At 36.0% G+C, this 27772-nt stretch overlaps 1 protein-coding gene and 1 long non-coding RNA gene across 11 annotated transcripts in view; one reads left to right on the top strand and one right to left on the bottom strand.

Annotated features, from left to right (window-relative positions):
- The window catches only part of HERC1 (HECT and RLD domain containing E3 ubiquitin protein ligase family member 1), a 184014-nt gene that overhangs the window by 66152 nt on the left and 90090 nt on the right, over positions 1 to 27772 (top strand). For 7 of the 9 annotated variants that reach the window (XM_077881389.1, XM_077881393.1, XM_077881391.1 and 4 more), the window contains exons 13-24: positions 2755 to 2880; positions 3763 to 3984; positions 7305 to 7457; positions 7583 to 7715; positions 9572 to 9763; positions 12133 to 12354; positions 14293 to 14466; positions 17920 to 18034; positions 18123 to 18243; positions 20445 to 20616; positions 23244 to 23583; positions 24049 to 24169. In XM_077881389.1, coding sequence (XP_077737515.1) covers positions 2755 to 2880; positions 3763 to 3984; positions 7305 to 7457; positions 7583 to 7715; positions 9572 to 9763; positions 12133 to 12354; positions 14293 to 14466; positions 17920 to 18034; positions 18123 to 18243; positions 20445 to 20616; positions 23244 to 23583; positions 24049 to 24169 — 2091 coding nt within the window. The remainder of the gene's footprint in view (positions 1 to 2754; positions 2881 to 3762; positions 3985 to 7304; positions 7458 to 7582; positions 7716 to 9571; positions 9764 to 12132; positions 12355 to 14292; positions 14467 to 17919; positions 18035 to 18122; positions 18244 to 20444; positions 20617 to 23243; positions 23584 to 24048; positions 24170 to 27772) is intronic. The other 2 variants (XM_077881396.1, XM_077881394.1) reach the window with 1 other exon arrangement.
- The window catches only part of LOC144303354 (uncharacterized), a 39689-nt gene continuing 31990 nt past the window's right edge, over positions 20074 to 27772 (bottom strand). Inside the window, exon 5 of one of the 2 annotated variants that reach the window (XR_013370431.1) lies at positions 20074 to 20675. This is a non-coding gene — a long non-coding RNA (uncharacterized LOC144303354). The remainder of the gene's footprint in view (positions 20676 to 27772) is intronic. The other variant, XR_013370430.1, reaches the window with a different exon arrangement.

Below are 27772 nucleotides of genomic sequence, written 5' to 3'. Positions count from 1 at the left end.
GATGAATGGATGAGCTAAATGTGGTATCTTATTTAGGAATGATAATCTTATTTAGGAATAAAAAGAAAGGAGATTCTGATAACATGCTACAATATGACTGAACCTTGTAAGCATTTTGCTAAGTGAAAGAAGCCAGTCACAAAAGACCACATATTATATGATTACATGTATATGAAATGTACAGAGTAGGCAAATCCATAAAGAAAGTAAATCAGAAAAAAAAAAAAAGTAAATCGGTTGTTAGAAGTTAGGGGAGAAGGAGGGGATTGACTACTAATAAACACAATTTCCTTTTGGTGATGAAAATGTTCTAAAATTAGAATGGGGTGATGCTTGCACCATTCTGCAAATGTACTAAACCACTGAATTTTATATTTACAAGAGATAAATTTTATGACATGTGAATTACATGTCAGTAAAAAAACCAAAAAAAAAACAAAAAAGAGAACTGATTTTTCAAATAGACATATCCCTGGCATGTGAGTAAAAAAAAATAATTAACCTGGTGGTGACTGGGAACTTTGACATTTCAATATTTATCAGGAATGAGGTAGTGTAGTATTTTTAAAAGGTCAGAAAGTACTGGAATGAACTAAGGAAAATAAACTTTAAAAAATTATCTTTAGAAATTGTTTATTCTTTGAATGTTGTTGATAGCTACTCCATTAGGAGAGTCTTTTGGAGATGAATTCTCAGGATGTGTATAGAGCTGTTTCTGTTCCTTATCTCTGAAACTTCTAGTAATTTAATCTGTTTGTAGCAGTCACCATTGCTCTTCTTTTTTGTTTCTTTTTAAATGCTTTATTTTGAGTTGCTTGTAGACTTAAGGAAAAATTGCATAAAAAATAGTTTTCTCACTCAGCTTCCCCAATGCTAATGTTATACATAATCACAATACAATGATCAAAACCAAGAAATTAACATTAGCTTAATACTGTTCATTACACTAAACAGTGTATTAGAAATTTGATCAGTTTTCCAGTAATGTGCTTATTCTTTTGAGGAATCCTATTCAGTATTCCATATTACAGTTAATTGTTGTTTCTGCTTAGTCTCCTACAGTCTGTCACAATTCCTAATTTTTTCTTGTCTTTCATAACCTAGATGATTTGTGAGTACTGTTCAGTTATTTTATTGAATATCTCGTTTTCTCATGATTAGACTGAGGTTATACATTTTTGGCAAGAATGCCACAGAAATTATGCTGTGTCCTCAGCACACCACATGATGGGGTTCATGGGACTGATGTGTCTCATTACTGGAGATATTGACTATGATCACTTGGTTAAGGTGGAGTCTGCTGGGTTTCTACATCCATCAGTATCTTCTGAGAGAGGGTAGATAGGAAAAATATTCTTTGAAAATATACTCGCAATGAAGTAGTTTGTGAATTGAATATCTTCATGAAGAGTTGAGGGCATAGAATTCTAATCTAAATTACTTTCTTGTAAGAATTCATTCTACTCTCAAAAGTCATTGTCTTCTAGCTTTCAGGAGAAAATTTTTTCTTTTTTTTACTCGGAAAATCAGTGCTCTTCAATTTTTATCCTTTGTATGGAAATCTGCTTTTCTCTCTGGGTTCTATAGCAAGTTCTATTTGTCCTTTGTGTTCTCAATTTCAAAATAATGTGAACTGATGTGGGTCTGTTGTTGACCATTGTGGTTTATACTTGAGTGGATCCTTTTAATTTTGAAACTCACAGCCTTCAGTTTTAAGAAGTTAGCTTGAAGTATATTGTATATTGATTTCTTCTACATTGTTTCCTGTGTTCTCTCTCTCTGGAACTCCTTATTATTGGGATACTAGTCCTCCTGATGAGTCCTCATAATTGTTCTTTCCTGTTTTCCATTCCCCCCCTCTACTTTGTGAGAAATTTAATTTTATATTCTAACCTTCCATTGAGGTTTTTACAATTTCTTCTGTTGTGTTTTGAATTTATAAGAGCGCTTCATCATCTAGTGTTTCTTTTTTCTAGTCTAACACTCATTTTACTAATAAAGAAGCTGTGACCCTGAGAAAGTATGAGGCCTAAGATAATGCAGCTGTTTTTTTTTTTTAAGATTTTATTTATTTATTCATGAGAGAGAGAGGCAGAGACATAGGCAGAAGGAGAAGCAGGCTCCATGCTGGGAGCCAAATGCGGAACTCGATCCTGGCTCCCCAGGATCACACCTGGGGCACTAAACCGCTGAGCCCCCTGGGGTGCCCGCAGCTGTTCTTTATAGCTACCTGGATGTTTGTTGGTCTAAGTCCTTGTTTTAAAATTCTAAATCTAAATGCCCAGTCCTCAGGGAGACCTTCTATAAGCCCATAGGCCATGTTAGTTACCTGTGTGTTTGTTCAAGTTTGTACTTCCTTTTACTTTCCCTATATGTGACTCCTTTCACACTTATAATTAGTAGCTTAGGGTCCCTTTCCCACTAGACTAGATGCTTATGAAAGCAGGACATTTGTCTTATTCATTTCTGCATCTGCAGTACTTTGCAGAGTCTTAACCAGCCTAATATTAGAGTCCATACTAAATGTTTGTTGGGTGATGAATAGCTATTAGTGGCAAATTCAAAATATGTATTCAGGTCTACTTAAAGACGTCTAAAGGACTTGCATGCTTTCTTTTTTCATGTCACTTGCTTAAGATTTCTGTAATCTACTTTCTTCAGACTTCCATGATCCTATTAGTGCATTCATTTTTCATGTGTTTCTATTGAAAAGATGAATAGGCCAGTAAATACCCTTTTCTCTTTTGATGTTAGGTGGTAATTGAAACTCTGTCAGTGGGAGCAACCATGCTGTTACCTCCATTACGAGAACGAATGGAATTGCTTCATTCTCTTTTACCCCAAGGACCTGATAGATGGGAAAGCTTATCTAAAGGACAGGTGAGCCTTTGCATGGTATCTAAGTAAACCAGTAATATCACACACACTAAGATAGACTGAGAGGGAAATAAAACTAATCAGTTACCATGTGTTTGTGCAATAATACTTTATGGGTTTAGTAAATCCTACTATTTAATGTTTTCTTCTGGAAGAGTTCTCAGAATTCTAATGAAGGTGAAGCGGATGATAATCCATTAAATGATTTGGGACTAATTATTAAAATTTAATAATTTGTTGCTTATACTCTCAAACCAGAGACAATTTATAGTGTGCTGAGTTGAAATCAAGGTCATGTGCTACTGTTGGTTCTATGCCCACAACATTGTTTGATACTGCTTTTATAAAAAATAAAAGATGACTGTTAGGAAAATGTATTGGAGGATATGAATGTGCTTATTCTTTCCATTTTTAATCTCATGTACATTAACAGTACATTTTGCTCAACCAAGTAGAACTATCAATTGTAGAGTTACAGATTCAGGGAAAAAGTAGTACCCACTGGCAATATAATATCCGCAGATGCCTCCAGTGAGTAGTTTTCATAGTTTAGATTTCAGGTGACTTATTTTAAATATTAGAATAAATAGTTACATTGTAATTCTGTAGAAGAATAGTATAATTTATCTGTTGACATTTCCTACTCTTATAGGGCTAAAATCATTATGCAGAGAATACCATTTTGCATAGAGTTTTGGTTATTATAGTAAAAGAAGGAATAAAACACTATAAGTTACATTTTTCCAAATGGTATTAATGGAATAGTTTTTCTTTTAATTATATACTTCAAAAATATCAGTATTAAGTGAGATCCTTTTTTTAAAGTGCATTTTAAGCTAATTATTTATTTGTACCTATTTCATTAATGAAAATATTTTTCTTTAGAGAATGCAACTGGATATCATTCTGACCAGTTTGCAAGATCATACCCACGTAGCTTCCTTACTTGGCTATAGCTCACCCTCTGATGCTGCTGACCTCTCTTCTGTGTGTACTGGCTATGGAAACCTGGCAGATCAACCTTATGGCACTCAGAGCTGCCATCCAGACACCCATCTGGCTGAAATTTTGATGAAGACTCTCTTAAGAAATTTAGGATTTTATACAGTAAGTTGCTCTTTTTCTTTGTAGTAAAAAAAAGAATAAAGCTTGGATTTTTGTGTGTGTGTGTGTGTTTTTTTTTTTTTTTTAGGGGATAGGGATGGTTTCAGATTAAGGTAGTTTGACATTTAAATACGTATGGGGACACCTGGGTGGCTTAGTGGTTGAATGTCTGCTTTTGGCTCAGGTCATGATCCCAGGATTCTGGGATTGAGTCCCACATCAGGCTCCCTGCAGGGAGTCTACTTCTCCCTCTGCTTATGGCTCTGCCCCTTTCTCTGTGTCTCTCATGAATAAATAAATAAAATCTTTACAAATACATAGATACATACATATGAAATAAAACTCTAGACTCCACTCCTCTAGTGACCAAAAATGTGTCAGATCTTCTGAAATGTAAGAGCCAAATGACTTGTAATTGAGAATTCCAAAAAGATTTATTTTAGAATTTTACCAAGCTTTTCTTATGTTAATGTATAAGAATATAAAAATAGTCATCAACATTTTGCAAGAGAAGAATAGGGAAGAAGGTATTAACCCTACCAGATACAGTCCTGTAATTACAGTGTGGTTGGAACTTACTAAGAATAGGTGGGTCAGTAGGAGAGAAGACAGTGGACACTATCGCTTTCCCTGTGTTAAAATGCTCTTGATTCTTAAGTGTTTCTTAGATCCATCTCTCTCTTTTTTTCCCCCCTCTTTCAATGGGTTCTAATCCACAACATCATGACCTAATGCTAATAACAGTATTGGAGTTATTGTCACTATTGCTAGTCTCTTCACTGCATCTTACTGTTGGAATAAGCTCATTGTATTAAAACCCCTTCAGACTCTTCATCATTTGGCATATGCACCACTCATCTGAGCTCTTGGACCTGGCATACCTGTTTCCAACTTACTCTACTAATCTATGACTTCTTCAGAGAAGCCTTACCAAATAACCCTATTTAACCATGTAATTATAACTTGCTATAACTTTAGAAATTTTTAGAGTCAGAGTGTACTTTGTGACTTTGAATGGTTTGTGTATCCTTTCATATTGCCTCCTACACCTCTTCAGGGTCAGGTTTGTATCTTCTGTGCAAGTCTTAGTTTTCTATTCTGTCCACATTAAAAGGTTGCTAAGTCCGAATGACAGTTGGGCCTATATCATTATTTTCTTTTAGATTTAAGAATGTAAAGTTTGATCTGATGTTTGACTGCACATGGAATGGGAACATGTCATAGTATATTCATTTGTTATTGACAGAATATTTTTTTTCCAAAGTTGTAAGGAATATTTATGTGGCATGAAAGTAGTGCCTTTCTCTTAAAAGTAGCCTGGCTATCACTGTCAAGTGTGAAGCCCATGGGATTCTTAACACCACAAATATAGTTTGATGCACTTGTCTTTTTGAAGAAAACACTCTCTAATTACTATGATTTGATAGTTTTGCCTTCAGTTCTAGAAGCTGCTGCCAGGTAATTAGTGATACATCCTTAGCATCCTTAAGGCACCTCTTCCATGGCTGCAACATGTACTTTAAGCAAATTTCTAGCCTTCTTGAGTCAGGGCTTTCTTAACACTTTTATTTGTCCCTCTTACAAGGGAAGATACAATCTTGTATTTATATAGTTAAAAGTGGCATGTGCACAATGATGTGAACTTACTTGGTACTGTTGAACTGCTCATTCAAAAATTGCTAAGATGATAAATTTGATATTATATGTGTTTTACTACAATTAAAAATTAAGTGAAAAAAAATAGTGCCTTTCTAATGTCATTGGGGCTGGTGAGGACGTGTATGTTATATGGAAATAAAATATTAACTCTTTGGGGGCTAAAACCATAAATTATTTTTCCTTTCTGAAGTGATTTAAACCAAATTTGTCATGTTCTTTTACTTTTTTTTTTTTTTTAAAGAGAGAGCGAGTGTGACGGAGAAGTGGGGGAGGTAGGGGAGAGAAAGGGGGAAGGTGAGAATCTCAGGCAGACTCCATGCCCAATGCAGAAGCTGATATAGGTAGGGCTTTATCTCATGATCCTAAGATTGTGACCTGAGCTGAAATCAAGAGTCAGGTGCTTAACTGACTAAGCCACCCAGGGGCCCCTGTCATGTTCTAAGATTTTACAGTGATGGTGCTTGTCTTAGTCTCTGTGAGCTGCTATAAACAGAATAGCATAGACTGAGGGGCTTTTATTTTTTTTAAAGATTTTATCTATTTATTTGAGAGAGAGAGCAGAAGTGGGGTGAGGGACAGAGGCAGAAGCAGACTTCCTGCTGTGCAGGGAGCTCTATTTGGGGCTTGATCCTGGGACCCTGAGATCATGACCTTAGCTGAAGGCAGATGCTTAACTGAGCCACCCAGGTACCCAGGTGGCTTTTTTTTTTTTAAGATTTTATTTATTTATTCATGATAGACACACAGAGAAAGAGGCAGAGCACAAGCAGGCTCCATGCTGGGAGCCCGACGCGGGACTTGATCCCAGGACTCCAGGATCACACCCTGGGCCAAAGGCAGGCCTAAACCACTGAGCCACCCAGGGATCCCAACTTGAAATAATTTAAAACTTACTTAGAGTTTAGAGAATCCAAGAACTCTCTTCTTCCCTTCAACCAAATTAGCTTTACCTATCTCTGTCTGGCTATTATTTTAAATAATTTGAGAGTAGTTACAGATGCCACACTGTCTATTCCTAAGTGCTTAAGCATGTATTTTTTTTAAGCATGTATTTCTTAAGAAAGGCATTCTCTTACATAACAATAGAATAATTATTCAAAAAATTTAACATTGATACAATTTAATATATAAACCATATTCAGATTTCTATAATTGTCTTAATAATATGCTCTATAGCTATCCCCTCACCAAATTCAGGATCACACACTGTATTTAGTTGTCGTGTCTTTAGTCCATTTCTTTTTTCCCCTGTCTTTTAATTTAAGTATAGTTGACATCACTTATTTCTTTTATAATCAGAAAGTACTTTAATTTCTAAGAATTGAGTTCAGATGTTCAATTGTGTCCTTTCACAACGATGTGAAAACAAAACCTTTACGCAAGAAGTATGGGAAGCAATTGTGTTAAAATGTTGAAGTATATTGTCTGCATGTATTGTACTGTTTTCTCTATATTCAAAGTTCTGTAGTGAAACGTATTTTTTTAAATGGTAAAACAAAATCAAACTGCTTGACATATTTTGTTAATAGCTAGTAACAGTAATACAAAGATTTAAAGACTGATCATGAGAAAAAGGAGACACTGGCTTCTTAAAGCCAAAAATCATTTATGGTAGGACTTGACTTTTCAAGTATTTCAAATATCTTATTTATATATCCTTTTAGGATCAAGCCTTTGGAGAGCTAGAAAAGAATAGTGATAAATTTCTACTTGGAACATCATCTTCAGAAAACAGCCAGCCTGCTCATCTTCATGAGCTCCTGTGTTCACTCCAGAAACAGCTGCTGGCATTTTGCCATATCAATAACATTAGTGAGGTATGTGGTCCTTTGCCTTTTATGATGATCTCCCAGGGACCTTGAAACTCAGATATTTGGGTAAGCATGATATTTCTGTACCTTGAATCTTTCACAGTAGTAATGTAGGAACTTTTTCCCCCCAGAACTCAAGCAGTGTGGCATTGCTTCATAAACATCTTCAGCTCTTGTTGCCTCATGCCACAGATATTTATTCACGTTCTGCAAATTTGCTCAAAGAAAGTCCTTGGAATGGCAGCGTTGGAGAAAAATTAAGAGGTGTGTTTGGTACTGGATTTGACATTTAATCAGTGGTTAAAGCAAGAATTCTTAGCCTTCCCAGTCTTAAGAGACCTGAAACTTCTGAGTGGAATAGGAATGATCTTGAATCTCTTTCCTATTGAAGATCATTTTGATTTTGGTTTGGTGGTGATGGTAACAGGGATTAATATGACTAATCTGAAAAGATGCCAACTGACATGAAAGAGCCCTAATTTTTTAAAAAAAGATTTATTAATTTTATTCAGAGAGAGAGAGAGACTGAGAGACAGAGACACAGGCAGAAGTAGGCTCCATGCAGGGAGCCCGTATATGGGACTCGATCCCAGGTCCCCAGTATCACACCCCAGGCTGCAGGCAGTGCCAAACCACTGCGCCACTGGGGCTGCCCAAGAGCCCTAATTTTTTAAAGGTGTTGGATGATACTCAAAAAAGATTAATTTTAAATGACATAAAGTCAATTTTTGTCTGCCGTTTCTTTACCTTTCTTCAACATTTCCCAGTGTTCTATTTTCCCTCTTGAAATGCCTTCTTCTCTCTGGGATTCTGTAGTCACAATCCTGTTTTGGCTCATATCGCTCTGATAACTTTTTTTCAGCTGATTCCTATAAGCTGTTTTTCCTTGTACATGCCCTTTAATGTTTAAGATCCTCTGAATTTTGCCTTCAACTCTTTTTTTTTCCCTGAATGATCTGATCTGGTTCCATTTCCTTTGACCACCGCGTGTCTGTTGATTTCTATATATGCATCTGGCTGAGAATTCCTTTTTCACAGCAGAGTCTTTTCTAGTTTACCTAGTGGGTGTCTTTTAATGGTTGTCTCAAAGACAACAAAAATTCAGTATGTTTCTCTAAAACCACCTCATCTCTGAAGTTCCCCAACTGAATAAAGAAAGAAAGAAACTGAGAAACTGAAACCATTGCTTACTAGACTCCTCCATTTTATTGTTCCACAGGTATTTAAAATTTAATCTCTTCAAATGGAGCTCATCTCTGATGGTCCTCCCTGCCCCCAAATACAATGAAATATTGAAATAAAATTAATTTAAAACCAGTAGAGATTAAAAAAACCAGATGCTTTGAGTATCTTAATTTTTTTAAAAAAGTAAATTTGGTTTAAAAAACATAGTATGTAGGGGGTGCCTGGGTGGCTCAGTCTGTTAAGCATCTGCCTTTGGCTCACGTCATGATCCTGCATCTCCCTCTCCCCCCTGCTTGTGCTCTCTCGCTATCTCTGTCTCTCAAATAAATAAATAAAAATATTAAAAAAAAAAAACATAGTATGTAAAGATTATGAGGGTAGAAGTTTTTTAGCTCTTTGTTCATGGCTGTTTCCCTTTCACTTAGACCAGTGTCTGGTTTGTTGTACTCAATAACTATTTCTTAGTAAAACTGAAATGAGGCTAAATTTGTGAATGAGAATTTCATAATGAATTTTAAGGGAGGCAGCTGTAATCCTATGAATTTATTGACTTGGGGATTTATATGCTTTCCCACAAAGTGTCTGTTGGTGATACTTTCTGAAAGTGTTTAAATACTAACACCCAAGACCCCTGAGTGGCTCAGCAGTTGGACACCTGCTTTTGGCCCAGGGCATGATCCTGGAGTCCCGAGATCGAGTCCTACATCGGGCTCCCTGCATGGAGCTGTCTGTCTCTGCCTCTCTGTGTCTCTCATGAATAAATAAATAAAATCTTAAAAAAAATACTAATACCCTGTCAGCTCTAGGTACATGTTCAACAAAGAGTTATCAAATTAGTAGACTCTAATTCCAGGCTGAAATAGTATTTTTTAGGTTTTTTTCTTTTTTGTTTGTTTGAAACAATTGATCCATGTTGAATTTCTTACCTTTCATAGATGTGATATACGTCTCAGCTGCAGGCAGTATGCTTTGCCAGATTGTTAACTCTCTGCTGTTACTGCCTGTGTCAGTGGCACGGCCTCTGTTGAGTTACCTCCTCGACTTGTTGCCGCCTCTTGATTGCCTTAATAGACTCCTGCCAGCTGCCGCTCTTTTAGAAGACCAAGAGTTACAGTGGCCTCTTCATGGTAAGTAAAGATAGTAAAACAACAAATAAGGCTTTTGGGAAAAGTTGTTCCTCTTGCATGCATCAGGTAGGTCATATCTGACACTTGGATGTTTTACGTAATCAAAATGTAAGATTGTTATGGTCTAAGTTTAAAGGGCAGCTGAGAGATGGGAAGACGTAAGAAAGTTGCTCATCTCTAACAGTGTTATAAACAGGGTCTTCAGATGGTCACCAGGTTTGAGTAGTATATTTCATTGATTCTGAGGCACAGTTTTTTCAAATTTTGACATTGTTGCAATTAGGAAACATTTAACATTGGATAATAGGAAAGCATTCTTTCATAGTTCAGTCAGCAGCATAGTGACACATTTTACAATCAATGGATTGTTTGATTAAAAAGTTTTATTTCGTAAATTAGAAAATCTTTAGTTTTAAATCTCTATTTGACAGTAAAATATTTAGTATTTTGGTTGGGATATATAGGTAACTGTAGAGGATGGAAATTGAGAATCTCTTTGCAAGTTTTTTTTTTTTTTTTTTTTTTTTAAGGACTTTACCGGAAATAGTATTCTGATTTTAGGCATGACACTTGAATTCACTCCTAGTTTATAAAATGTTGATGATTTTTGTATTCAGTTGGATATAGCTTAAACAATATGTCTAGAAAACATTAGTGTGTTTTTCCATTGAAGTCTATCATAAGGCTATCAAAGGAGTTTGATTACTAAGTTTTAAAAACCTTTTGGGATGCCTGGGTGGCTCAGCGGTTGAGCGTCTGCCTTTGGGTCAGGACGTGATCCCGGAGTACCGGGATCAAGTCCCACATCAGGCTCCCTGGATGGAGCCTGCTTCTCCCTCTGCCTGTCTTTGCCTCTCTCTGTCTCTCATAAATAAATAAATAAAATCTTTAAAAAAAAATAAGAACGTTTCAAGTGAGGCCACATGTTTTATTAGTAATCCTGGACTAAGGCGTAAAGCTAGTGACTTACCTCTATGATCTTGTGCAAATGCTAATAATTTCTTAAGCCTTGGTTTCTTCTGGAAGGATTGGAATTGGACAAGATGACGGTGAGGCCCTGGCTTATTTTATATGGTTCTGTGACAACTGGATTTAGGTGAAGTCAAGTGTCAAGGTTATGACTGTAGCAGGATATCAATTAAGCTTTATATGGAGCCATTCCAGGTTTACTCTTGTTTTTCTGAAGTATCTCAGGACTTGTTAAGATTCTTTTTGTATTAGGTAAGGTAGGTATCGTCTTATTTTGGATTTTTGCATCTATTTTCTCATAACTGATATTTTCCTGTAATTTCCCATTTTTGTGTTATCCTTGGGTCATGTTTACTACTACAGTTAAACTAACCTCATGGCATCAGTTTGGAGCCTTCCCATTTTCCCCTTTTCTTTGAAATAATTTGTGTATGATAGAGGTTATCTCTTTTTAAAGGTTTAGAAGATTTTATCTATAAAACCACCTGGCCCTGTCATTTAGATAGACTTTGGTTATTAATTTTCTTACCTTAGAGGTTATTCTCTTGTAGCTTTTTGTTTCTTGTCAAATCCATTTTGGAAGTTGATATTTTTCCAGAAAATGTCATTTTGTTGTTTTTCAAATTTATTGGCATGAAATTGTTCATAGTACTCATTAATGGTCTTTAAAAAGTCTCTAGTGTAACTATGGTTGCATCCTCTTTTTTTATTCCTAATTTTTGAAGTTATGCCATCTTTTTTTTCCTGGATTACTTTTATTAGAGATTTGTCCATTTTATCAGTCTTTTTAAACAGTTTTTGGAAAAAAAAAACAGTTTTTGGATTTGTTGATCTTTGTTTTTCTTTGTTGATTTCATTGACATCCATTCCTGTATTTATGGCTAAGTATAGTTTTTCTTATTTAAGTGAAGAACCTTTAAAAGCAGATGTACAGAAAACATGGGTCTGGATTTCAGTACAAGATAGTTCTAAATTTGAGCCTTAAAAACATTAAAAAATAATAAATCGTTTTGCTAGATTGTTGTTTTGATTTTGGAAGGATGAGCTATCTCAAGTACTCACTGTTTTGATGAAATTTGATCTGCATAATGAAAAGCAGGAGTAGAATTTCATGGGATATTTCTGTCATATACTGTTTTAATGTTTATCTTAAAATTAGGAACTCCAAAAGGGAAATTTTTATTTGATAGCAAACTTATTTGAATGTATTTTAAGTTAGCCTAGTAAAGAGAGTATATACAGAAAGTGTTCTAAGTTTTCTTTTTTTTTTTTTTTTGTGTTCTAAGTTTTCAATGTAAACTTAGTTTGCTTCATTATCATATTGCAGTGCAATAGAAATGAGAAAGATTCAAACCCTTGAATACGAAGATAGACACAATTACTAATGATTTTATCTTTAGGAGGGCCAGAACTGATTGATCCTGCTGGCATGCCATTACCTCAGCCAGCCCAGTCCTGGGTGTGGCTTGTGGATCTGGAAAGAACGATTGCTCTCCTTATTGGGCGGTGTCTTGGTGGTATGCTTCTGGGCTCCCCTGTGTCTCCAGAGGAACAGGACACTGCATATTGGATGAAAACACCACTTTTTAGTGATGGTGTAGAAATGGACATCCCTCAGTTAGGTAATGTGCTTCTTTACAATATTTAAAATACATGCTTGTGTTTGTACCTCCATTGAAGATTTCTCTTATTCTGGGTTTGCTGAATAGAGAACTGATAGCAAACAAGTGAAACATTAGCTGGATGGGGGAATCTGAAACATGACTTGTAGCCCTTTGAAGAAGTGAATCCTACAGCATTGTATAGTTAAAAGAGCCTCCAAACCCCAAAAGGGTAATGTAGATCTGGTCCCACCTTGTCATTATTTATCACTCATTTTAGGCAAGTCATTTGACTCATAAAAATGGGCATATGTTTGGTTACTTGTTTTCTGGGGCTTGAAAGTTATAAAACCACTTCAAAGAATGTAAAGCTCTGTAAGGTTACCATGACTTGCCAGTGTTCAGTTTTTAAGCACCTCCCAGATGTGAGTGACAGACCGTACCTCTCCTCCCAGCCTATCTTACTTTCATGCAGATGTTACCTGGTATATTATCACATTTTTTCTTCCCCATTTATGGTGACTTTGGGGTTTCTCTTTCCTGCCTCATATCCCATTTGTCTTCTCTGCTGGTAGCCCAGCTTCTCAGACTGTCTGAACATGAAGATTTTTCCAGTTCCTGAAGAGATGATCTAGTTGTTTTATTTAGGATTGGTTCTTTAATCTCTCTGGGCCTCTATTGATTCATAAAATAAGGAACTAATTAGATAGCCTATGTGGTCTTATTGACCTAAAATTCATTGTTCCTCTGATGAAAGAAAGAGAGACTCAGAGAGTGCCCAAGAAGGAACGTCTAAGAGAAATCCTAATTTTAGATTTTGTTTCCCTCAATAGAGAGGAAAAACAAAAAATAGAAGCCAAGACAAAAATCACATGCTCTGCTTTGTGTTTGGAAGGTTGGGGAGTGGGAGTGAGAAGAGCTGCTGAAGATTTTCTTCCTTTTCTACATAGAGAGTATATATTCATCATTTTGTTTATGAACCAGACAGTGATTCTGGCTATGATTGATGAATGCTAGACTGATACTTAAGATACTGTTCTATCAAGAAAAGTAAAATCATGGTTTAACATTGTAAACATGGCTCCAGTGCTATCAGTGTTTAGTTCTGTATAGTCACAAATGTCTTTCTGAGGAAAAGTAACTTTATCTCTACCTTCCTCATATTTTTATTATATTTATATTAGTCAATTAACTGGCCTTTATATGAATAAAATCAATTTCAGTTTTAATGTATCTTTCAGTTTTTAAAATTATAAGATCATGAAGCTATTTATTTTATGTTTAAATACCTCTGTAAAATTGTAGATATAGGATGATTCAATTATATTATGGGATAAGTTGACTTTTGGTATTAGCCTCCAAACCTGTTATTTAGATTTTTTTTTTGTAATGGAAAATGAGTAAATGGAATGGAATGGAATGAATGGAAAGGAATGAATGGAAAATGAATTCTGAATGCCAAAATATTGAAAAGTTAGGAACCACTTGAACAAATGTAAATATCAATAGAGAAACTGTTCATGGGATCTTTGCTCTCTCTTGAGTCATACTTACCTGATTATTTTCCCTTAAGTCTAGAAAAAAGAAAAAATTCTTGTCTAGTTTCTTTCTTAGTGGTCCCATGTTTCTCAGTGAGGACATCATTCCATTTTGAACAAAAGAGTTCTCCAGAACCGTGCTCACACATAGGACATGTAGCTTCTTTGGCTCCTGCCTGCCAAAATGCCAGAGCTCCTCCCTGGGTGTTAGGTTTTGTCACACATCTGTCTGGAGGGAATTAAAGGGGTGGTATTACTGCTGATTGAGAAATGTTAAAGAACTTTACCTTTGTAGCATCTACTTAAAATAGTTGGAAATGTGTTATTTCATATGGATTAAATAATAGTGGTAAGATTTTTTTTTTTATTTGTAGCACCAAAATTACTCAGGTTTAAAATTGGTAAACTTGAATATTTTTAGATAAATGTATGAGTTGCCTGTTAGAAGTAGCTCTTTCGGGCAATGAAGAACAGAAGCCTTTTGATTACAAGCTGCGGCCTGAAATTGCTGTCTATGTAGACTTGGCATTGGGTTGTACAAAAGAGCCTGCACGAAGCCTTTGGATCAGTATGCAGGATTATGCTGTGAGTAAAGGTAAGATGAAGAAGATAAAGTCGATAAATATGGAAATAGCTTATAATTCTAATATATATGTAATATATATATAAATAGAAAATCAGGGCAGCCCGGGTGGCTCAGTGGTTTAGCGCCACCTTCAGCCCAGGATGTGATCCTGGAGACCAGGGATTGAGTCCCATGTTGGGCTTCCTGCGTGGAGCCTGCTTTTCCCTCTGCCTGTGTCTCTGTGCCTCTCTCTCTCTCTGTGTCTCACATGAATAAATAAATAAAATCTTAAAAAAAAAAAAAAAAGGAAAAGAAAATCACAGGGATCACCTTATTTTTTATAGAAAAAAGTATTTTACAAAAAATATTAAACATAAGTTTCTTTTTCTTCATTGTAGAAAATATGCTAAGTATGTATTCTACTTTAAGTAAACCTGCTGTGGGAAAACTGAGATTTATATAAAAGATAAATCCAGAGGCAAACATTTTAATAAAGGATTCTCTGCAGTATAAATGGGTCTAGTTTAAGAGTCTGTTTAATGAAGCTCTTCCCTTCATAAGCTCTGGGATAAGAACTAAAGGGATGCATTTGTACAAGTCTAAGCTCTAGGCCTGCTCATTCTCTTTTGCTGTAAAGCACTTGTGTACCACAGAGTTCTGGTAAAAACACCAATTTGAAATAAGATGAAGTACAGTACTAAAGTGCTATGTAAGTATGTAGTGTTATTTCAATTTCTGATATTATTTGATTAATAAAGTTAATTTTATGTACAAATTTTCAGAAGATAAACCTGGTTTCCTTTTAGTTCCCATGTTTTTATTTTTAATGGTGACCTTGATTGTTCAGACTCTCATATCCCGAGTTGTCTTTCTCCATTGTATTTTTTTCTTGTCATAATTTTAGTTTCACCCTATTTGAATTGTCTTTCTCCTGTGATAAAAATGGTAAAAGTAAATACATTTTTACCTTTTATTGTCTTTTATTTTGTGTAACAAAAATGAAATGAGGTTACATATTGCTCAGATCTTTAAAATAACATTGTGATATGATATCTTTGAAAGTTTAATTTCATCCAGTTTATCATTCATTTATCATTCATGCATTCTATATTGTGTTGACTTCAAGCAGAAGTAGAAAGGTATGGTAATGGAAGAGAAAAAAATATACTTTTTAAGTTGTATTCTTTGATATTCTCTCATATTTGCATAATTTGTACAGAACATGCAGTTAGGTTTTCTTTTATATCATCACTTGTTAATTGCAGTTAGAACTTTAAAAAAATAGATATAAACATAAGATGAATAAAAACTCATTGTAGGGCTCCATTTGCTAAGTTGCTTATATACTGTAGCTTTAGACTATACTTGAATAATGGAAACATTCCGTAGTGCTTAATATGAAATGACCTTAACTTTAATGAAGAAAAGAACCCATTACTTTAAAAATTGTATAGAAATATAGTCTCTATCAAAGTGGAAACACAGCAGGGGGGATCTGTAGTTTGCATTTTAAATTGAGTATTAGCTTCCTTGAAATGGGTCATGTTTGATTTTAAATCATAGCAGCTGTCAGAACAACAAGCATTCCCTTGAACAGATGATTTCTCATGAACCTAATATGGAAAAATTTTTTATGTAATAGTCTATCATTTTAAGGTTTTCTGTGGCCTGTAAGATTTTCTTAAAATCGGGCATGTTTTTTTTTTTTTATTTTTATTTATTTATGATAGTCACAGAGAGAGAGGGAGAGGCGCAGAGACACAAGCAGAGGGAGAAGCAGGCTCCATGCACCGGGAGCCCGATGTGGGATTCGATCCTGGGTCTCCAGGATCGTGCCCTGGGCCAAAGGCAGGCGCCAAACCGCTGCGCCACCCAGGGATCCCAAAATCGGGCATGTTTAAAAAAAATCAGGCATGTTTGTATCGTCAGGTTTGTTTTTTTTTAACCTGTGTAATAGGTAGGTCTAAATTTAGTTTTTTCCCTAAGCATACAGAAATGACTAGAAAACTGAGATGGAAGATTTTTATCTCTTGAGATAGGAGTTTTAAGAAGGGATTAAGAACTAATAAACTTGGGGCTTGATATTTTCCATGGATGTTTTTTGTTTGTTTGGTTTTATTTTTAAGTAGCATGGTAAATCTGTCAAATTAACAGAGTTTAGCAGACAATAAACCTCCCACTCTCATTTGGAATCTAATGAGTGTACTACATTTTGAAAGTACAGTACTAGTATGCTAGCATGGAATTAAAGAATTAAAGTTCTTATCATCTAATGTTGTGTTTTGGTTTTCTATTCCATATACTCATCTGTGTCCAAATGTTGTTTTCTTAACCACCTCATTTCATTTTATTATGGTATTCACAATATCTACTTCATGGCTTCAAATACCAGATATATTCTCTCATTAGTCTACTCTCTTGATTAGTATCTCCACAAGGATATATAACAGACAGTACTCAAAATGATACTCCTGATTGTAGCTCCTTGTTTTCCAGAAGTGTTCTTCCTGTGTCAGTAAATGCCAGCCACATTCTAAGTACATCTCTAGTCAACTTTGACTTCTCTCATATTGGCACATCTGATCAATCAACAAATCCTGTCAATTCTACTTTTAAAACACATTGGGAATCTGAACACTTCTCACTACCTCTACTGCTACTGCTTTAGTGTGAGCCACTGTCATTTCTCATCTGAATTATTGCAGTACAGCTGTTGCTGTCCCTATCTAGTTCACCGCTCAGCAGTCACAGTCAGCCTTTTATTTATTTTTTATTTTTATTTATTTATTTTTTTACAGTCAGCCTTTTGAAACACAAGTCAGATCATATTGTATCTCTGTTCAAAGCCTTCTTATGGTGCTATTTCCCCTCAGAGTAAAATCTGAAGGACTTGCAGTGGCCTGAAAGGCCCTATACGATCTGGTCTCCAGCCAACTTTCTAATGTCTCCTACCACTTGTGCATGCACAGTTTGCTCCACTCATAGTGGCCTTCTTGAACCCTCAGGGCTTCTACACTAGTTTTTTTCCTGAGGGGACACTATTTCTGTATGGCACCTTCCCTGACTTTGTCTACATCTCTGCTCACCTGTACCTTGTCCGAGACCTTTGCAAACCAGCCTATGTAAAATAGTAATCTCACACAGTATGGTACTCCCTGTTTTCTTTACCCTGCTTTATTTTTCTGTATAGCACTTTTCTATCATATTAATGTTTATATTTATTGGTGCTCCCCACACCAGCTAGAAAATAAATTCTCTGAGATCAGGGACTTAGTTTTGTTAACGGCTATATCCCTAGCACACAGAACAGTGTCTGGTTTCTAGTAGGTACATTTGTTAAACAATGTTTAGGAAAATGGTAACATTCAGATGTTGGATTACTAAAGCTATTAACATTCAGATGTTGGATTACTAAAGCTATTAAATTACTCTGAACTGTTTTCTGAGCCCTTTTAAATGTCAGCGCATCATTTTTGTTTTCAGATTGGGACAGTGCAACTTTAAGTAATGAGTCACTTTTGGACACCGTGTCTAGATTTGTTCTTGCAGCTCTTCTGAAACACACAAATTTACTTAGCCAAGCATGTGGAGAAAGCCGGCAAGTAACTTAAAACTATCCTCAGACAAATATTTGCTCTCATGATGTTAGAAATTAGGTAACTTTTCTATTTTGGTTCTTTATTTAGATATCAACCTGGTAAAAGCTTATCAGAAGTGTACCGTTGTGTGTACAAAGTTCGAAGTCGTTTACTTGCTTGCAAGAACCTTGAACTTATTCAGACCAGGTCATCATCACGAGACAGATGGGTAAAGTTGGAAATCAGTTAATTTCTGTTTTTTCTGCAAGCTGTGAGAGATAGCTCCATATTGATTTATGTGAGGGGGAAAATGTGCCTTGATTATTGCAGATGTTCAATAAATATTGAGTACATACTTCTTTATATGGTGAAAAAATTGGGTGAGTAAAAGATTTCAGGTTTATTTAACCCTATATTTATCAAACGATATGGCTGCTATGAGAGTTTGTATATTCATAGGCTGTGTAAATACTAACAAATTGGGCTGTGCACATCATATGAAGTATTCCTTTATTTTATGCTGATCAGACTATATTTGAATTATCCTGTTTAATTTGGGGTGTTATAATTTATGAGGGACATTAACAAGAGCTACCTTGGATTTTTGAAAGGTCTGAAAGTCATCTTATATAAGAACTGGAAGTGTCAAAAATGTTTAGCCTAGGGAAATGAAAAAGGGAGTCACATGATAGCTGCCTTAAAAATAAAGCTTCCCTGTAGGAGAGGAAATAAGTGTTTCTTGTTCCAGAGGGCATAAGTAACACCAAAGGAGAAAAATTGAATGGAGAGGGATCCCTGGGTGGCTCAGTGCTTTAGCATCTGCCTTCCGCCCAGGGCATGATCCTGGAGACCCAGGATCAAGTCCTATATCAGGCTACCTGCATGGAGCCTGCTTCTCCCTCTGCCTGTGTCTCTGCCTCTCTCTCTCTCTATATATATATATAGATATATATAGATATATATACACACACACACATATATATGTCTCTCATGAATAAATAAATCTTTTTTAAAAATTGAATGAAGAATCATTGTTAGCTGAATATAAGGAGAAGAGCCTTCTTAGAGTTGTCCACCACTGGTGTTTAAGATTGAAACCTCTTATTAAGAATGCTCCAAAAGTGAGATGCCTGGTGGGTCAGTCAGTTAAGTGTCTAACTCTTGATATCAGTATAGGTCCTGATCTCAGTCAGGGTTATGATATCAGGGTTGTGAGACTGAACCCCTTGTGTAGGACTCCATACTGGCTTGGAGCCTGCTTGAGATTCTGTCTCTCTCTCTGTCCCTCACCCTGCTTGCACTCTCATGCACGATCTATCTCTCTTAAAAAAAAAAAAAATGCTCCAAAGCTACTCTTCCAACAAAAATAGGTGATTTCTAAAGTGCTTGGTAATTCTGATAACATGATCCTGTAATTATAAAATTGGATAATACGTTGCCTTCAGAAATGCTTACTTTAAAGCTTTATACATTAGATGCTTTGTATTCTTGTTATTAAGATTTAGATTTTAAAAACCAGACTCTATCTCTGCATTTGAATTATAGTATTCTTTTGGCCTGCACTGATTTAATATTTGTGGATCTATTTGTTAGTGACCTTGAAAGTCCCTGAAATGTATTAATTTGCCATTTTGTTGAGTTTTAGAGTTGAAACTTCACATTATAGGGATAAGTGACTTACACAATCACAAAATAACTTATATTATGCATTAAATAAAATATTTCACTTGTACTTTATACTAAAATTTGTGAGGGAGATGATATATACTATTACAGTATTTGTGACACTCTTAACATCTGTTACAAGGACTCTATCCTCCAGGAGACTGCTAGGTAGCTTAACTACTATAGGAAAGAAAAGTAATATCATCCTTATCAGATTTCTAATTTTTGGTTTCTTCAGGGGAAAACAAAATAAAGAAAAAAACCGGTACTATTTGTATATTTGAAATTGCTAAGAGAGTAGAGCTTAAATATTCTCACCAAAAAAAGTAAAAAAATACTGTTTTAAATTAGAATTGTTAAACATTTATACAGAGTGATAATAACATATACAGCTTGAGGGAGACTGAATGGTATAAAAATTCGTGTTCTTAAATTACCTTTTATGCTTGGTTTTACACTCATCTTTACGTTGCAGCTCTAGGAATTTATAGCTGAATAGCAATATAAATTTGAGTCAATTTATAACATGACATTCTAATCTAGATACTGAAGATAGGAGGGCGTAGGGGTAGTCTCTATACATATCTTGTGTATGTATATTCTTTCTAATCTTTTCAGATTTATCCAGTGTATCTTTAGGGTAGTTGGAGTAAAAATTCATGTGTTACTAATATTAGCAGTATTTTCCATGATAAAAATCAAGGTCTTTAATAAAGTTTTCCAAGTTTTTGAAAAATATATTCAGTATAGTATTATTTCTTTAAGATCTCAGAAAACCAGGACTCTGCAGATGTTGACCCTCAGGAGCATTCATTTACTCGGACCATTGATGAAGAAGCTGAAATGGAAGAACAGGCTGAGCGAGACAGGGAAGAGGGGCATCCTGAGCCGGAGGATGAAGAAGAAGAACGGGAACATGAAGTGATGACAGCTGGCAGTGAGTACACCCTTCTTCCTTCACAGATACACATTGTGGCATTCTTTCTGTTAGGGAAACTGGAGAAGAGAAAGGCAAAAATTTCTCTCCGTTTTTTCAAAAAGGATTTAATATTGTACTGGTGATCAGAATTTACATCACCTAATGAATGTTTCAGCTCTTAAAACTGTGCTAGTTCCATTTTGAACTATTGGATTGCCTATTTTGTGCTGAAAAGTTCTGAAAGCAGGCTTTTAGAAACAGTAATTGTTCCACTGAGTCTTATGCATGAAATGATGCCCGTGAGTGACTGGATAAGGTCATTCACAGTTTGTTTTGGAGGGTGCCAATTTGTCCATTGGCCTGACCGGCCTCTGTGTGGTGAGGAAGAGAGATCCTTTCTGCGCTTACTAGGAGAACCTTGTTATTTTTTGTATGTTTACACTTTTAAGATTATAAATTTCATCCACTGACTGTACTGCCATTGTCAATAGAGAACAAGAATATACATGAGAATACTGTTGGCTGGGTGAATAATACTTCTCATACTTGTATATTCCAAGTCAACAGATAATTTTTAAAGATAATAATTTAGATGTTTAAAAGGAAATAGCAATACTGTTAATCACTTGTTAGTATCTTTTGAGTGATTTGGCTATTTCAGGTTAAAATGTGTATTCACTCTGTAGACTAGAACATTATGACTAGCTTGGTATTGGGATTGTCAGTATCTATCAATCAATTTGATTGACACTTTACTATCAATTTCTTTGTGTTCTTTTAGGGAGATGGTCCTAAACCAAAACCCATTAAAAAAACAAGAGGGAAAAGGGAATTGGAGATGGGGAAGGAGAATAATTATATTTTAAAAACCTAGGCTGAGGGAACCTTTGCAGTTAAACTTAAGATTTTTTTTTTTTTTAATTTTTATTTATTTATGATAGTCACACAGAGAGAGAGAGAGGCAGAGACACAGGCAGAGAGAGAAGCAGGCTCCATGCACCGGGAGCCTGACGTGGGATTCGATCCCTGTTCTCCAGGATCGCGCCCTGGGCCAAAGGCAGGCGCCAAACCGCTGCGCCACCCAGGGATCCCTAAACTTAAAACTTAGTTTAGAAATTCTGGAAAGCAAAGTCCAAAGGGGAAAACACAGTAACAAAATATAACCCTCAATTATAGTAAAAGAAAGTGTAATAGTCATCCAGGGAGCAGTAATTCTTAAAGCAGCTATGGTTTTTGAGCACTTATATTACCTGCTGGACACTGGGTCAAATGCTTCTCCTAGATAAGCTGATAATCCTCACAATAGTCTAATGAGATGCACTCTAGTACTTAACCTATGTTAAAGATGGGCAAACTGAGGTTTAAGGAGGCAAAATTATGTGCTAGGGCCACTCTAATAGTAGCTGGAATTAGAGTGAAATCTGCCCAAAACTCTAGTGACCATTCTCTTAATTACTTTAACTGATTTTCAGCTTTGTACTCTGTTTGTTGCTGTGATTTTTACAGAAGTAAGAGACTTTAAGCAGCATATGAAAATATTGTCATAATAATTCTATAAAATACACATATAAAATCCATTTTTAAAGTTTGTACTTCATTATCAACAGATGAATCTAGTAATTTACCAATGTTTCTGCTTGAATTCCCAATAAGAATAGTGTCTTCATTTCAAATTTGAGCAAAAAATTATTTTCCTATTGTGAAGTATTTACCACTGCATCAGAACCTTATTAAAACCTAGTGACTTTTTATACTTGTGAATTGGGAAAGGTTGGTATCAGATAAGACATTCTTGATGATGCCACTTGACTCTGGAGGCAATCTTGGCTGTATAGTATAACCATATTATGTTTCAGCAAAGAACATTAGTGGCTGTGCTTTTTAGATGTGTTTGAGATATAGCAAAGTGTAGCTGTCAGGAATTATATATATAGACTTTAATACAACTTAGATTTTATGTTTCTTTTGTAATCTGATATTTTCATACTGAGGTCATGAACATTTCAGAAATATGCAATTATTTTTTTTAAAGATTATTTATTTAGGAGCGAGAGAGAGAGGCAGAGACACAGGCAGAGGGAGAAGCAGGCCCCATGTAGGGAGCCTGATGTGGGACTCGATCCCGGGACTTCAGGATCACGCCCTGGGCCAAAGGCAGGCGCTAAACCACTGAGCCACCCAGGGATCCCAATATGCAATTATTTTTATCTAACCCAGTAGTTTTGAAACTTTAGTGGAGCTCAAAATCAGCTGGAGGGCCTGCTAAAACAGAGATTGCCGGCCCCATGCCTTCAGTTTCTGATCAGAAGGTCTGAGATGGGCCCAGTAATTTGCATTTCTAACAAGTACCCAGATAATGATGCTTCTGGTCTGGGGCCACACTTTGGAAAGCAGTGATCTAACTCATTAATAAGAGTAGAAATAGAATAAATCAAATCTAAATTCTGTAAAGGCATAGGTACTTCCTGTTGTAATTTTTGTGAAAAGTTAATTATTTTACATGTGTTTAATATAGTTTTAACTTAGTTACTATCTGCATTTAATGTCTAAAAATAATTTTTCCCTCTTTCAGTAAGTTTTTGATCCAAACTTTATGACTATTTTTATTGTTATTTTTCTTTGCTCTTCTCTCCCCATGTGTTAAGACCTTGTTTTTGTGTTGCATGTTACAGAAATCTTTCAGTGTTTCCTCTCAGCCCGTGAAGTAGCTCGTAGTCGAGATCGAGATAGAATGAACAGTGGGGCAGGGTCTGGGACTCGAGCTGATGATCCACCTCCTCAGTCTCAGCAAGAGCGAAGGGTCAGCACAGACCTTCCTGAGGGTCAGGATGTATACACTGCTGCCTGCAACTCTGTGATCCATCGGTGTGCCCTGTTAATATTAGGAGTAAGTCCTGTGATTGATGAGCTTCAGAAGCGAAAGGAAGAAGGACAGTTGCAGCAGCCTTCAACAAGTGCTTCTGAAGGGGGTGGACTTATGACCAGGTGGGACTGACTAGAAACTTAAAATATTACTTGACTTTGTTACTTTATGCACTGAAATACTTGATTCTCAAAGTTGTAGTGGTCTTCTGAAATTAATACAGACATGGGGGAGGAAATACAAATTGACTAGGGTGAAATAACATATTAATGTAATGAAGTAATATAAAGAGCGATATTGACTCAGCCTGGAATATAAATTTCTGATGAAACGAGGCATAATTTTTCATACATATAAACAATAGCAGTTGACAAACAGGAAGTTATTTGCATCTCTGTAATTTAGGGCATGCAAGTTAATTTAATATAACTATAAAGGGTTTTGTGCATATATGAGTCAGGATTTCCCACTGACAGATATGATTACTTATCATTGTGTGTGTATTATCTCTGTGCTGCTAGTTCCATTCAATTTTATGTTCACTAACCATCCAAATTGAAAAACTTTTCTTTGTGCGTGTGAGACAGGAGTGAAAGTCTTACTGCAGAGAGCCGGCTAGTCCACACAAGTCCAAATTATAGACTGATCAAATCGAGGAGTGAATCTGATTTGTCTCAGCCTGAATCAGATGAAGAGGGTTATGCACTGGTAGGTATACCCAGATTCAGTAAAGAGGGATTTTTATTTTCAGGATATAGATACGTAAGACTTTGGTTACAGTAATATATGTTTGGATTAGAAATATAAGAGCTTTTTAAAAAAGAACTTTTAAGAGAAATGATAGCTGTACTGCACAGATATTTACCATCTATATGTTAATTATTCTCAGATTTCTGTCTTTAACTCTGACTTCTTCTTAAACTTCAAATTCATATATCTGACTTCTTGATGGACATTCCACCTGAAAATGAGGTTATCCCAGTCTTAACCTATCCAAAAATAAATTCATCTTTCTCTCAAATCTTGTCTTATATTTCCTATATTAGTAGGTGATATTCTTAACTACCCAGGATTCATCTTTTGATGAAAATGATTTCATCATTTTCCTCATCTTTGTAAATTCCCATACTCCCTGCAGTTCAGTTAGTCAAGTCTTGAAAATTTTACCCTTAATTTGTTTCTAATATGTCCTTTCCCTTTTGCCACTGTTCTGTTTCAAACTCTCCTTCTCTTTTGCTTAGACTAATCCAGAAGGCTCAAACCTCATATTTTGTGCCCATCTTCTACATTTCACAAGTCTGTTTATAGCTCTATTTGAAATCGTTCAATAGCTCTTAGTTACCTACCCAAAAAACCCAGGACTTGGACTGCAGGTGAGATGATGATTTACCTAAGAAGCAGGAAGTAAAATATGCTATAGTGGGACAGGTAAATTATAGTGTGAAACCTGTCTAAGATATTGCTTCTATTTGAGTAGCTTTGAACTTAGAGTTCATAGCTATTCATTTTGGCTGTTTCTCTGTCTTGTACATGAATAATCTATATTTATTAGTTGACTTCTTTGGACCCTTAGTGTCCCAGAGAATTGTGTGATGGGAGGACATTAGTGCCTGTTGTGTTTATGGCAATATGTGAGACTTGGCATCTGGCTTTGATTCTACTTCTGAACAGCTGTGAGACTGGTCATGTCACATGACAGTTCAAATAGAAACTGGTTTTTTGGACTGAGTCGTCTCTAAGCTCCATTTTTAGCTATGAAATTTCTCTGTTTTATGAATTGAGATGATGGATGTGAAAATATTTTTGAAAGGTATAAAGTGGTACATGAACAGAAAGCTGTTATGTAAAAACATAAAAGATTCCTCCTCTAAAGAAGGCTTAACTGTGTCTTTAAGCAGGTTTCATTTTATCATGATGTTTTGTTTTTCTTCCTTTTATTCTTCATTACCATTTGTATCTTGTGCTCCCAGTTCACTTCCCAGTCTTACAGTTTCTGAGATTTCTCTGTTTATATTTCCATTCTGATCAGTCTCATTATCTAGTTTCCCCACCCTGTTGTAATCTTAAAACACAAATCATGTCACTTCTTTACTCAAAACCTCCAGTGACTTCACTTTTTCTCAGTGTAGAAAACTTAGAAGGGCCTATAAGACTCTATGTTTGCTGGCCCCACTATCACTCTGATCTCTTCTACTACTGTCCTTAATTGATGACTCTCCTTCTATAACACTGGCATCTTGGCCTTTTTGTGACCATACCACACAACTTCTCCTTATCATCTTTACCTGACCCTTTCTTCCCCCTAGAATACTGTTGTCTGCCTGGCTAATTCCCTCACTTCAACTTTTCATTCTGATGCTACTTTTTCAATGAGGCCTGCCTTGACTCCTCTATTTAAAATTGCAGTTTGCCCTCCTTTCCTCATATTCACTCCTTGTCCACTTTGCTTTACTGGTCCCCCCACCACCACCACCCTGCACCTAACATAATCTACTTATTATTTTTGTTTATCAATAAGTTTCTGTTGTCCAACATTAGAATATAAGCTCCTTGAGGGCAGGAATTTTTGCTGCTTCATTTATTGCTATATTGCAAGCACCTATAGGCAGTCACTAAATTGTTTATTTTTTTTAAAGATTTTATTTATTTATTTATTCATGAGAGACACAGAGAGAGAGAGAAGCAGGCAGAGACACAGGCAGAGGGAGAAGCAGGCTCCATGCAGGGAGCTGGACGTGGGACTCAATCCCGGGTCTCCAGGATCACGCCCTGGGCTAATGGTGGCGACAAACTGCTGAGCCACCCGGGCTGCCCCTAAATTATTTTTTAAATGACTGAATTGCTGTTTAATCTATTTTGGTCAAATTTTGGTGCCCATTCTGTGCTTTCTACACTTTAATTCAGGTCTTTGGGGCAGCCCCAGTGGCTCAGCAGTTTAGCACCACCTTTAATAATATGTAAAGCATACTGTAAAAGATTGATAACTCATTTTTATTGAAAAGATAAAAGATGAGGATAGATGTAGTTAAAGCAACATACTTTTATTTTTATTACTATTTTTTTTAAGGATTTTATTTATTCATGAGAGACACAGAGAGAGGCAGAGATATAGGCAGAGGGAGAAGCAGGCTCCCTGTGGGGAGCTGATAGGGACTCAATCCCAGAACCCCGGAATCATGACCACTGAACCACCCAGGCATCCCAAAAGCGACATACTTTTAGAAAACAAACAATGAAATCTGACTTAATCACAGTAAGTTTAAGATTTACAGTTGATTTTGACCTGGGGCAAGAAGCTTAACTTTTCTGAGCCCTTGCCTCATTATCTTTGAAATGGGGAATAAAACTACTTGTTGTACTGGCTTCAACTGGGTTCTTGTGCAGAACAAGTTTGGTAATATAATTTAAAACGTTTAGAAATTATGTTTTCAAAAAAAAATATGTTTTCAAAACATAACGGAAAGATCAGTAGAGGTGTGTTGCCCCTGAGATTTAATTGCCAAAATTGTTCATTTAGATTCTATACAATTTTTAAAAGATGAGGAAGCTCATTTTTGAAAAAGATTTGCTCTTGATCATCTTTCCTCATGGAATGTTTAGAAAGATAGTGTTGTGAAAGGTAGGAAAGTCTAGAATCAGAGCAGATTTTTTTGCAGATGAAAGGAGACCTGGGTTAAGCCTTCAGTTTAGAGACCTTGGTATAAGTGAAGGGGAACAAGCAGTGGGGGCAGTTTGGGTTAATCCAACTAAAATATATTATTCTTCTGTTTGAGGTTATTCAGGATTACCATTCATATCCTTGATATCTAGTAGTAGTTCATTTATCCTGAATTATGAGTGGATGAAATGCTTTCTTAAAATAACTAAATTTAACCAGTTAATACTAAGTCTTTATCTTTTTTTTTCCTTATTTTTTTTAAAGATTATTTTATTTAAGAGAGAGAGAGCACAAACATGAGTGGGTGGGGCAGAATAGGAGGGGCAGATTTCTCCTCTTCTCCAGAAGAGGAGGGAATATCAAGAGGACTCTGCATTCATTGTGGAGGTGGATGCAGGGTTCGACCTCATGACCCTGAGATTATGACCTCAGCCAAAACCACGAAATGCTTAACCAACTGAACCACCCAAGTGTTCCATCTTTATCTTTCTTTTATAAAGAGTGTTACATGAGGGGCACCTGGATGGCTCAGTCGGTTAAGCATCTGCCTTCAGCTCGAGTCATGAGGCCCTATAATCAAGCCCCTGTGTCAGGCTCCCTGCTCAGCGGGGAACCTGCTTCTCCCTCTGTCTCCTCCTAACCCTGCTCATGCT

This window comes from Canis aureus, chromosome 32 (genome assembly GCF_053574225.1).
Source record: "Canis aureus isolate CA01 chromosome 32, VMU_Caureus_v.1.0, whole genome shotgun sequence".
In the NCBI taxonomy this organism is placed as follows: Eukaryota; Metazoa; Chordata; class Mammalia; order Carnivora; family Canidae; genus Canis; species Canis aureus.
This window is presented reverse-complemented; position numbering and strand designations above follow the sequence as displayed.